This window comes from Pseudopodoces humilis, chromosome 12 (assembly GCF_049639895.1).
Source record: "Pseudopodoces humilis isolate 2021_Gansu_Grassland_sample_001 chromosome 12, ASM4963989v1, whole genome shotgun sequence".
NCBI classification, from domain to species: Eukaryota; Metazoa; Chordata; class Aves; order Passeriformes; family Paridae; genus Pseudopodoces; species Pseudopodoces humilis.
The window spans coordinates 551,944-565,159 of NC_142211.1; the positions used below are offsets into that span (position 1 = coordinate 551,944).

Genomic DNA, 13,216 nt, shown 5'->3' on the forward strand with positions numbered 1-13,216 from the left:
ACTCTCCAACAGGTCAAGCAATAGTAGAGAGAGCACACCAGTAACTCAAAAGAGTTTTGAAAAATCAATGGAAAAACAAAGTAAAGTTAACACCACAAGAAAGATTATGCAAAGCCCTGTTCACTCTCAATTTTTTAAACTGTTATATGGAAGATCAAAACCCCCCAGTGATTAAGCATTTCTCCCCTCATGGCAAACACAAGCTCAAGGAACATCCACCAGTGCTGATGAGAGACCCTGAGAGTGGAAAAATTGAAGGTCCTTACAAATTAGTGACATGGGGAAGAGGATACGCTTGTGTATCAACACCCCTGGGTTTGCGGTGGGTCCCACAGAGGTGGGTAAAACCGTACATTGAAAAACATCCCACAAGACCCCCCGATATTTCAGTGGCAGAAGTTCAAAGAACAAACAGGTATTTGGGTGGAGAAGGAAATCCAGATTCTCCATTGTACCCTGACTTTCCACTGTTGAATCTGTTTATTGATGAATTCAGCTGATGTTTTTTTCTTTGTTAACCTGTATTTTAGGAAGAAATCATCCCCAGCATGACAGTTTTGTGGATCATTTTCATCCTCCCTGTGCTGATGCCAGCCTCAGAAGCATGGGTTGTTCCACAGCCCAGAAAAAACGTATGGGTTACGCTGGCAGAAACCCTCAAACAAGACCACATCTGTTTGTCTACAGCAGCAGCAGAAAATCCAATGTCAACATGCCTGGTGGGGATCCCAGCGAAGTTTGATGAACTACCATCCAGTTTAAAAGCCCTATTTTACAAGGTTAATTCCCACCCCCCCAATTCCAAAGGTGAAGTTAGAAACAAGCAAAGTGGTCGAGCTCTTGAATTCTTTTCCCCTGTAGATAATCCATTTACCCTCTGGCAAGGGTGGACTCAAGACCTGCCCATCTCCTCAGCAGAACCACAGGAGTTTGAAGTCCTTGGTTCATCCCCTGCCACTTATTGTGTGCATTTTAATTTTGACCCTCTGCACCCTAAAGGATACACGTTTCTCCAGCAGCACAAAAAAGAATTTCAAGCTGCCAGCTGGTGTAAATCCCTTGCTACCATTAATTCAGATTCCTCCCCTGTTGGACGCCCCCGAATCCTTGAGAAAGGAGTGTTTTTTATTTGTGGTGATCGAGCTTGGGCTGGCATCCCCTCTTATCTGGTAGGAGGACCTTGTACCATTGGGAGACTTTCCTTATTTACCCCCAACAAAGCCCATATTTCAAATTGGCAAAACAAAATTGTAAATTCGACCAGAATACAGAAACGCAGTGTTAGCAAATTTGACGAACATGGCAATGAAGAAATTATTCATTGGGCCAAAGGGAAAAGAGTTGCCGTTTCAGTGTTCTTACCCTGTGTAGCGGCAGCAAAAGCTTTAGGATAATTAGGCCACCTTGAATGTTGGATAATGAAACAGGCCAATTTAACCTCTACTGCCATCAGTAATCTCCTAGCAGCTGAGGAAATAACCAGGCGGGCCACCCTTCAGAACTGGGCGGCTATCGACTTTTTGCTGCTGCTGCACAATCATGATTGCTCAGAGTTTGAGGGACTGTGCTGTTTAAACCTAAGTTCAAGATGTGAGAATGTCCGTTCCACCCTGGACAAGATGCAAAAGCTAATAGGAAACATCAAGCAGCAATCTGAAGACTTGTTTACAAACATTTTCTCAGGATGGGGATTTTCGGGATGGCTGTCTTCTGTTTTCCAGACTGTTTTAGGGTTTTTTGCAATTGTTGTTGTTGTTTTGATTATGTTTTCTGTTTTGCAACGTTGGTGTGTTACCACCACCACCAAGTTAATTTCTCCTGCACCTCAGATAAATGCTGTGGAATTCCCAAATCCCAATACACCCCAAACCCCTTCCCCTTGGTTTGAAGAAGTAAAACCAAGTTCCCTTCCCTCTTTTGGAAAAAATTAGGGGGAGATGTTGTAGTTGATAGCCTGAAATGTATCTTTTCCCATCTTTTAGTTGTGATTCTCCCCCCACCCCCAGCTTCTTTCTCCAAACTGTTTACCTGGCGTCAAGTTACCATGGTTACTGAAGTTTCTCTCCTCAGCCTCACGGCGAGAGGCCGGATAGAGTAAAGAGAGGACCCCGCTGGCATTTCCAGCTGCTTGAAGTTTCTTTAGCCCAGGAAAGCACGGGGTTGGGAGAAGAGAACCCTTCTTTCCAACACGGAAGTTTGTAACTTTTTCCTGTCCCAGAATGCCTCTAAACAATGGAAGCTGAGAGGGCATGCTTACCTTGCCTTCCCTTTCTTTCCCCGCCTGTGTTGCCAGGAAACCAAGCCTCCCTCTCTCCCCCTCTGCCCCTCTGTGGAGAATACTCCTACACCTTTGTGGGCATTTGAAGAAGTTGGTGTCTGTTATTTCTTATCTTGGTGTGTGTAACCTTTGTTATAAATGCAAAGGCAGATTTGGGTTAAATAAAAACAATTTATTATAAAACAATTTCTATAAAAAAATAAACAATGAGGGAAAACCACAATAAAACAAACAGCGCAGCGCTGGGTGGACAGGGGTCTATACTCAAAGGTATAGGTGTTCCCAAATCCACGCAGGAGGGTAAACTGTCCGGGGTTTTTATAGGGATTTTTAGCCTTGAGGCCAAATTCCAGGCAGGCACCATTCATCAACAGTCCTTGATTGTCGTATGAATTGATTTCCTGGCATTGGAGAATAGAGTCGAATGGACGTCCGGACCGAGTCTCCTCATATGTAAAGAAATTCTGAGTGGCTCTTGTGGTTCAGACCATCCGGATGGGATGGCTGGATCCGGGTTGGAGCCGATGGATATTTCGGCTGGATTTTTCCTTTTGTTTACTTGATGGCTTCCCCCAACGGTAGCCCGCAAGGCGAGGTGTTCGGGTCCGGTGATGAATATCTCGTCGGTGCCTCTCCGTTTTGGCTTGATGTTTCGTGTCCTGCCTATTCTTCCCCGTTGATGGTCACCGAGCCTGTCCTTGTCAGTTTGAGGAGTTTTTTTTTCCTGTCAGCTTGATGGGCCGCGTCCTGTCTATTCTTTTGTTGATGGGCGCCGGCTAGGATCGTTATCCTTTGAGTGGGAATTCGTGGCTAGATCTGGGAAGGGCTTGTGTGTCATACTGTACTTTATATTTTATATCATTATTGTTATATACATTTATTTAGATTTTTACGAATTTTTACAAGTTCATTTCTCACAGTCCCCCGCCTAATAATTCATTACATTAAAAATTCGTGTTATTTCATCCAATTCTGCAGGGGAGGACTATAATTTTTTTTTACTCACATTCATCTTCTTCCCAGTCTGTTAACGAATTCTCACTATATGCTTGTGCCAGGTTATATTTATTTTCAAAAATTCTTTAAGGCTTTAATCACATTTTCGTTTTCTTTTTCCTCCTCTAATTTCATTAGTTTAGAGAGAGGAGTAGGTCTCCCTTGCGCTTTCTCAGGATCAATTGGAAGTGTGGCAATCTGCATTCCTTGCACAACAGAGTGAATTAGTCTGATGAAGCAAGGAATTAAGCAGGGAAGGAAAATGATTCCGGCAACTGAACAAGTGATGAAAAATACTAGCTTCTTCTACCAAGCTCCTTGCCCGAATATCTGGTCTCACCAGGAGGCTTGTAGGATTGAATTCCATTTTTGGACTGGCACATGAGCTACCTTTTTAATTTCAGCAGCCAATCCTTTTATTGTTTCTCCGTAATCGTCTATTTCCATACAACACTCGGATTCGTTGTATCTGCCACACACTCCTCCCTCCTCGGCTAGCAAATAATCGAGAGCTAGTCTGTTTTGGTACACAAAAGCTCTCATTTGTGAATGTTGTTTGGCTAGGAGTTCTAGGGCTTCTGAAGTGTGGTTGGAAACTATCTCTACCACCGCTTGCAACTTGATAAGTCTGTTGAGGAGATAAATGGGGGTTCTGTAACCCCAGCTGCCATCATTTGCCTAAGTAGCGGCCCGTAATATTGAATGATCCTTTTGGCAGGTCATTCTTCCTCGTTCCACTTCTGGTTGCCTCCCGCTATTGGTAGTTTCCGTTTTAATTCTCTCCTTTGTTTGTTTAATGTCTCAAAGAGAGGGGCTCAATGATTTACTCTCTGTTTTAGGTAGAGTAAAGAAAAAGGACCGAATTATTCCAAGTGTGCAGGATCCTTTCCATTTTCTGGGTAGCTCGCTGTATGCCTTTTTCCACATATCCAATATATACTATTAGGAGCTTCCCAACCCTTGTTCAACTTTGCCGGATCATCTCAATATTCTTTCAATCCTATTAGCTCATGGAAGGGATTGGCCCCAGAGTTTTTGTACCAGTAAAGTTCAATTATTTCTATCTATTCACAGTTATTCTCCCGGGAGCGACTCCTATAGCCCGCGGGTGGTTCAGGTTGCCAGGTTTTTGTTTTGCTTTCCGAATTCACCGTGAGTGTGCTTACACACGGGGTATAGCCTACTAAATCAGTGAATTCTTTTCTCTCTGGTCTTTGTTTTGTTTTTGATATTTTAGAGCCTTCTCATTTTTAGAAGTTACTCTGGGGTTAGTTCCTCTCCCTTCCAAGGCTATCTTTCAGCTGATTTTAAACCGCCACAGATCTAACAGTTAGATAGACCTAATTCTGTGGCTATTTCTTGCATTAGATCTATGAAGAGATTCTGGTTGGGGTTTGGCAACCCCCAATTGCTGTATTGTTTCTCTAATTGCTCATAATGTTCACTAAGAGAGTTAAGCCTCTCCTGTTCTAGTTTCTTTTTCTGAGCTTCTGCTTCTTGCCTCTTTAACTCTAGGGTTAGTTGTTTTATATTTTGTTTTCAGGGTCCACCCCTTCCTCATCCCTGGAGAAGCAGAATACTTGGTTGAATTGCAAACATACCCGGTCATCACTACTTTTTAACAAATCAAGGATTATCGGTTCATTATTAAAAAAAGCCTTTTTTTCATGTTTTAAATTTTTACTTTCCCAATATACTTTCCCTCCTATGGTACACATTTTCAAATTCGCTTTATTGTAACATAAAGGGTTAACCGCATAATATGCCAAAAAGGTGGATTGTCTTTTCCCCCCCTATCTAGACCGTTTTGTTACATTGACTGCAGATTGGAATTGGGGGAATCATTTCCACTTCTCTCTTATACCTGAAATGGGAATTTTCAGTCTTTCTTTTCATAGGAGTTTTAGACTGCCCGTTCTTAAGCCTTGCCCCTGAGTGGTAACACTGGACCTTCCCCTTTAATTCACAAAGATTATACTGAGTGCTGTTAGACAAACAACGTTCCGGAGGACAGTAGTTAACTATTCGTCTGGTATCTGTGGCAGTCTGACACTGCTCACACTTCCCCAGGAGACGCTCCCCCGGAGGTACTTCGGGAATCATTCTCTCGGCTAAGCACACGGCTAGACTCAGGACAGTCAGGATTCCCCACCGGTGTATCCCTCTGCCTTGCCCTTCGCCCGTATAGAAATATACGGCGGGGATTACTATCTTCTCGGCAGCAAGGATATTCTTCAGGGGCCCTTGTAGTCCTAATGGCGTACCTTCTCTTGAAAGCAGCCCACCGAGACGACTTAATTGTGTCTGTCCTGCTCGGTACCTTGACTGTCTTTTGGCACTCAATTTTTAAAGTTTTTGCTTTGGAGTCTAGTTTACCTCTAATCCCCTTTTGAAAAAGCAGGTACCACTCAGGAGAGTCAAGTTCTAAAAACCCCGCCCGGGTGACAAGTATTAAGAAACGGCTAGTCAGCTCCTGTTCTTTAGTCAGACAATTGGTACACAGTCTCTTAGGTTTGTACTCTCCCCAACAGTGGGTTACTCAAATTTGTTTACAACAAGCACATTTAAAATGTATAAATGGAAAACAATCACAGTTTGCGTTGATGTAACTTATCTGGTCTGCAGCTCTACGATTTTAGAACAATCATGTACTAATTTTTCTGAATAGAAACTGAGCAGGATTTTTTGTGCAGTGGTTTTCAATTCTAAACCGGGTGAGCTGATTAAGATGGCTTCATATTTTAGAAGCCTGGAATCAGTCAGCCACTTCTCTGCTTTTTGCTGCAATATATTTTTCACATCGTGGGGAGTGTAAACTACTAGGGGAGGAAAAGTTATTTTCCTTGCTTCTCTTATTAACAGAGCCACTGTTACAATTGCTGGTAAACACGTAGGCTAACCCCGACTGATTGGATCTAAGATCTTTGAAGCCTATAGGCTTCCCTTTGTCTGCCCATTCCTGAGTCAGGACTCCCTGTGTTGTTTGTTTACTCACATTCACGAACAACTGGAATTCTTTATTCGTATCTGGTAGAGTTAGTACTGGGGCAGTCATAAGAACAGTTTTTAATTTCTGGAAATTAGACTCATTCTGTTCAGTCTACTTCAGCTTGTCAGTGTTTAATCTTTCATACAAAAACTTCACTTTTTCACTGAAACCCTCAATCTACTGCCTGCAATATCTTAAGAGCCCTAGAATTTGTCTAATTTGCCTTTTTGTTTTTGGTGCAGGCAATGCAAGGATGCCTGCTACCCTCTTCGGGTCTAATTTTTTCTTTGAGATATCTAATGTCTGAGGTATTTTATTTTTTATTTCAGGCTCTGTGAATTGCAGCTTGGATTTTGATACTTTCAAACTTTTCTTTCTTAGAAAGTTTAACAAGGCAATCGTGCTTTTCTTCACACTCTCTTCAGTCGGTCCAGCTATTAGCAAGTCATCTACATACTGTGAAAGCTTTGTCCTGTCTTCAAGAGCAAATTGGGTTAACATTTGTTCTAAAGCTTGTCCGAAAAGGTTCGGAGACTCCACAAACCCCTGGGGGAGGACCGTCCACCTTAGCTGTTGCTTACGGTTTTTATCTGGGTCCTCCCACTGAAATGCAAAATAATCTCTACTCCTTTCATCTAGAGGGCAAGTCTAAAAAGCATCTTTCAAATTAATCACACTATACCACACATCTTCTGGTGTGAGTCTATTTAGTAAAGTATAGGGGTTGGCCACCACCGGGAATCTAGTCCGGGTCCTAGCGTTTACCGCTCGTAGGTCCTGGACTAATCGGACGCTATCATCCGTCTTTTTACAGCCAGGATGGGGGTGTTGTGTTGAGACATGCAAGGCTCTAAAGTATCCCCGTTTAGGAGGTCATCAATTATTTGTTTCAACTCCTTTCTCTCTTTGAATGCTATACTTCAGGGTTTATTTTCTCTTCATTTTTAGGAGTCAACTTAAATATTTTCACCACTAATTCAGAATTTTTAATCAAGATATTAATTCTTAAAGCAACAATCATGTCCCTTCCCAGTAAATTGTAATCTGCTTCTTCTACTAATAGCAAATTCCCTAAGCAAATTTTATTTTCAGATTCTATTTCCACATCTTTTATTATAGGTACTTCAAAGGGGTCTCCCTTTGCACTGATTACAAAAACTTTTTCTCTGCTAGCCACACATCCGTATGGCAATTTCTGCAGGGTACTTTTCTCTGCCCCAGTATCTACAAGAAAACTTACTTCTTGTCGTTAGGGGCCCACTTTTAATTTTATCAAGGGCTTCTTGGATGTTCTGGTCTCTAAATTAAAGAGCCCCTGACACTCTTAATTTTCTTGAAAAATTTTCTCATCTTTTATTCTTTGTTTACAATTCCGCTGAACGTGTCCTACCTTTTTACAGTAGTAGCATTCCGGGCTCTCTCTCCGTGGGGCCGGGGCTGCCCAGTGAGAACCTCGACTTTTTCCGGGTAGTGTTTTAAACTTACCCTGCATCTGTTCTTGTTTCTGGATTTCTTTTACTGCAGTTACTAAAACCTTAGCCTGCAATTTCTGCTTCTCATCTTCTCTCCTCATGTATACTTTTTTTGAGCTTCCCTTAGGAGCTCCTGGAGGCTTTTATCTTGCCACTCCTCGATCTTTTTTAATTTTCTCCTAATGTCCTCCCAAGATTTAGCAACGAATTGTGTTTTTTAACAGAACCTCCCCCACAGGAGAGTTCGGGTCAGTCTCAGAGTAAATCTGTAAACTTCGCCGTAATCTCTCGATCTATTCAGTGGGTGGTTCCTTTTTTTCCTTGACACTCTCTAAAAACTTTGCTAATATTCTGGCCTCTAGGGACCGCTTCTCTTATACCTTGTACAATCATGCTCCTTAAATCCATCATGTTCTATCTGCTTTCCTCTGTTTGTGCATTCCAGCTCGGGCTTGCGCTAGGCCATTTCTGGTTACCTGGCATCCCCTGTGGATTGCGTCTGTCCCAGTCTCTGATCCCGGCTTGTTTAATCATTTCCCTTTCCTCCGGATTAAACAGTGATCTCAGGATTGCCATAAGATCGTCAAAGGTATAAATGCTACTCTCTAAAAATTCATCTAACCTCTCAGCCACTCCGAGAGGGTCATCTAACAACCGCCCCATCTCTTTTTTAAATGTTCTTACATTTCCAGAGTTAAGGGGGACATTCACAAAACTGATCACTCCAGGGGCCGTTGGTACTTCCCTAAGAGGGAACAACCGGTGCCCCTCTTCACTCTCTCCCCATTCATTATCTATCATTCTCGCTCTTAAACGGGTTCTACTTGCGGGAGGGGAATTGGTGATTGTGTGTTGCCTCCCTGTTATTAATGGTGGGAATTCTGCCGTCACCCGGTTGAAGGGAGGAGTCCCCTCCGTTGTATGGGAGGGTCCCGGTTGTGGCGGCTGGACCGGCAGGGATGGATAGGGTGTTCCCCAGCCTTGCGCAGAAAAAACCTCCGAGGAGGTTGCTGTGGTTACGGTGTTTACAGGCGGGGAAAGGGGAAGGGCTGCCGGCATCGCTGCTGGCCCCGAGTCTCCCGCTTGAGACACACGTATCTCAGTGGGTTGGTCTCGGGGGCCCAAGGGTGCTGTGGGCATTACTTGATCTGCAGAGGAAGGTCCCGCTGGTCCTCGATACGGGGGTGGTAAGTGATCGAGGGGTTCCCAGGACTCAGTTTTCGACTCACGTTTTTCTTTTTGCTTTATTGGGAATAGCCCTACTCTGACATTTACCCAGAGCTTAGCGTATTCCCTCTTCTCAGGATCTGAGGGGACTTTGTTCTCCACATAGGAGAACAACTTGTTACACGTCCATTTTTCAAATGTGCCTAACACTGGCCAAGTGAGGTGACTTCTCAACTCCTGTCCTCCCCAAACCTCCATACAATAATGTATTAATTTCTCCTTTGATTTCCCCTTCCTCTGGGGACAATCTTCCTAGTGTTTTAGCATCCACCCCAAGGGACTTTCCAGTGGGATGTCTGGTGATTCCTCCCCCTGATCGGAGGAATCTTTTCCTGTGCTTCTTCCTTGAAGCTTACTCTTTTTCTGCCCTATACTTCGCAAATATATTCTTACCTTTCTTCGACTTCTCCGTGAGTCGATATCAGTTTCTGCGTTGTGTACTTAGGAATCAAAATTTGCCGATACTCACCTTTCAGCGAGCTGAGCTGAGGTCTCTTGTAATCGGAACTTTTGATTCTTCCCTGGACCTCTCCCTGGGTCCGTTACTAAGAGGGTTTACCAGCCTCGAGCTCGACAAGACGTCCCTTCCCCTCTTAGTACCTTGCGATCAGTTCCCGAGACACCCTTTGGTCTCAGGTTTTACGAGTGTGTGTCGAGGGAAAAAAAAACTTTCACTCTGTATCGCTTCCTTCGCGGCCGGCCAATTCCCTCGCGGGAGGATGGAAACGCGACCTTGAAGTCCGCACTCGCTTCGTGATCAGATCACGTCTCACACACTCGCCCGATCGCCCGCTCAACCAGCAGTACTTACAGCTATTTTCCTGCGTGGGTGTCCCTTGTGCGCACTAGACGTTTTACGAGCAAAGTAAGCCGCGGCTCCCGAAGGCTCCGTGCCTTCCGAGCTCTCCGATCCGGATTTATCCTTTTTATTGTGGTTTTTACCTCCGCCTAAATTTGGTTCGGATATCGGAACGAACTACGGGGGTTCTTCACTCACCAGGCCGCCAAAATCAGCGGGGGTACCCGTCCCGGGCAGCGAGATTCCCCGTAGTTTCTCCGATCCGAGTCACGGCACCAATCTGTTATAAATGCAAAGGCAGATTTGGGTTAAATAAAAACAATTTATTATAAAACAATTTCTATAAAAAAATAAACAATGAGGGAAAACCACAATAAAACAAACAGCGCAGCGCTGGGTGGACAGGGGTCTATACTCAAAGGTATAGGTGTTCCCAAATCCACGCAGGAGGGTAAACTGTCCGGGGTTTTTATAGGGATTTTTAGCCTTGAGGCCAAATTCCAGGCAGGCACCATTCATCAACAGTCCTTGATTGTCGTATGAATTGATTTCCTGGCATTGGAGAATAGAGTCGAATGGACGTCCGGACCGAGTCTCCTCATATGTAAAGAAATTCTGAGTGGCTCTTGTGGTTCAGACCATCCGGATGGGATGGCTGGATCCGGGTTGGAGCCGATGGATATTTCGGCTGGATTTTTCCTTTTGTTTACTTGATGGCTTCCCCAACGGTAGCCCGCAAGGCGAGGTGTTCGGGTCCGGTGATGAATATCTCGTCGGTGCCTCTCCGTTTTGGCTTGATGTTTCGTGTCCTGCCTATTCTTCCCCGTTGATGGTCACCGAGCCTGTCCTTGTCAGTTTGAGGAGTTTTTTTTTTCCTGTCAGCTTGATGGGCCGCGTCCTGTCTATTCTTTTGTTGATGGGCGCCGGCTAGGATCGTTATCCTTTGAGTGGGAATTCGTGGCTAGATCTGGGAAGGGCTTGTGTGTCATACTGTACTTTATATTTTATATCATTATTGTTATATACATTTATTTAGATTTTTACGAATTTTTACAAGTTCATTTCTCACACCTTGATTTGTAGAAAGTTTGTAAGATGTACTAACTGAGAAAAATAATTGGTTCTCTCTATGATGTTCCCTCCCTCCGAGAAACCCTGTTAAAAGAGACCCCCCCAGACCCCAAATCCTTTGTCTCTCGTCCTTTGGATTCCCCTTCACAGAAATAAACTGTGGAATGCAAACCAGAGAGAGAGTCCCCCCCTGATTTCTTTACTCGCTCTATAGACTTGGATTCTTGAAGAAAATCAGTGAACCCCACAAACATATGCTGGCTCGAAACTCGAGTGAAGAGAAACCTCATCACTGAGCTAGCCGGGCAACACTCGAGAAGATCGAGTCAGGCCGAGGGGCAGAGAGATGCACTCTTAATCATAGAATGGGTCTTCCTCTCCCATCAAAGACCCAAAACCATCACCAAGCCACAAGAGCTGATAGCTTAGCTGATTCAAAAGGCCAGGGTAAGGCTGTGGGAACTGGCAGGTTTTGACTTTGTGTGTATTCACCTTCCGGTCAGACTCTCTGGAGAAGGCAAAAACTCCCCAGAGAAACTGACCAGAGAGATGTTTGAGCATTTGCTGCAGAGCAATGCTAACCTTCAGTTTGCTCTGGACAGCTATAGTGGGCAAATTTCAGTTCATGCACCATCACACAAATTGTTTCATGAGGAATTCCACCTCATTCCTAGTGAGAAAAGGAGCCGAAGGCCACTCAAAGCTCTCACAGTGTTCACTGATGCATCTGGAACCTCTCACAAGTCAGTGATGACTTGGAGAAATCCACAGACTCAGCTTTGGGAAGCTGATGTTGAGTTTGTAGAAGGGTCACCCCAGATAGCTGAACTGGCTGCAGCTGTGAGAGCCTTTGAGAAGTTTTCAGAACCAATTAATTTGGTTACTGACTCAGCCTACATGGCAGGGGTGGTGTCCAGAGCAGAGCAGGCAGTTCTCAAGGACATTGAGAACAAACATCTCTTGAGATTGCTCTCAAAACTGATTTATTTGGTTTCAACTCGAGAGCATCCTTTCAGTGTGATGCATATAAGGTCGCATACGCTGTTGCCAAGTGAAATCGCTAAGGGGAACCGCAAAGCTGAGTCCCTCGCTGCCCCAGCTGAAAAGGTACGTCTTCCAGGTGTATTCCAGCAGGCCAAGATAAGTCACCAGCGATACCATCAAAATGTGCCAGGACTGATTCGTCAGTTCCAGCTGACATGGGATCAGGCTAAAACCATTGTGGCCACCTGTCCCAATTGCCAGCTCCAAGCTGTGCCATCCCTGGGTGTTGGGGTTAATCCCCAAGGCCTTGGAAGCTGTGAGGTGTGGCAAACAGATATTACACATATCCCCAGTTTTGGTCGCCTTAAGTATGTACACGTGAACATTGATACATACTCAGGAGCAGTGTATGCCTCTGCTCATGCAGGAGAAAAATCTGTACATGTCAGACAACACTTAGTACAGGTCTTTTCTGTATTGGGAATCCCTAAAGAAATTAAAACTGATAATGGCCCAGCGTATCAATCCAAAGAGTTCCTAGAATTTGTCCAGCAGTGGGGAGTGGAACATAAAACAGGCATCCCCCACTCCCCCACAGGTCAAGCGGTGATTGAGCGTACACACCAGACGCTCAAACAAGTCCTAGCCAGGCAAGGTAGCGAGGCAGTGTGGATGTCTCCACAACAGAAACTCCATAAAGCTCTGTTTACCATTAATTTCCTCAACTGCTCATTTGAAAACATGAATCCTCCTGTGACTCAGCATTTTAACAGTGGTGATCAGTTTAAATTGTCACAGCGTCCACCGGTTTTAATCAGGGACCCTGAAAATTGGCAAACCAAGGGCCCTTATGAACTTGTCACCTGGGTGCGTGGCTACGCTTGTGTCTCCACCCCTACAGGCCCCCAATGGATACCTCAGAAATGGGTAAAACCTTTTGTTCCAAAGAAACCAGCCCCAGCAAGAAGAGAAGATAAGCAAGTGGCTGTTGCTTCCAAGAGAAGACGTTGCTGGAGAAAGCAAGAAACCTTTCTAGCCTCTGACCTGCATACTTTGGCTGTAAATATGTTTTGAAAAATGCCTGTTTCCTTTTTTTTTAGAAGTAACCTACCTCTCACTCAAATCCATGATGAGCTTTAACCCTGCTGTCATCCTGCTTGCACTGAGTAGCCTGACAGAGGCCTAGATTGTCCCTCAGCCACAACAGAACATCTGGGAGACCCTGGCACAAATACTCCAACAAGAGAGCATCTGCCTGTCCACTGCAGCAGCAAAAGACCCTGTGTTCACCTGTCTGGTAGGAATCCCACTGCAGGCTGAAGACTTTCCAGCCAGCTTTAGTGATCCCAAGTTCAATACAGATCCCAGAACACACAGCACCCAGCCACTCGAACGGTAAC

At 44.5% G+C, this 13,216-nt stretch overlaps 1 protein-coding gene across 1 annotated transcript in view; it reads left to right on the forward strand.

Annotated features, from left to right (window-relative positions):
* Positions 1-277: 277 nt before the first annotated feature.
* LOC148183262 (uncharacterized) overlaps positions 278-13,216 on the forward strand; it is a 49,143-nt gene continuing 36,204 nt past the window's right edge. Inside the window, 2 exon segments of the mRNA XM_088061371.1 lie at positions 278-337; positions 531-1,724. Coding sequence (XP_087917497.1) covers positions 278-337; positions 531-1,724 — 1,254 coding nt within the window.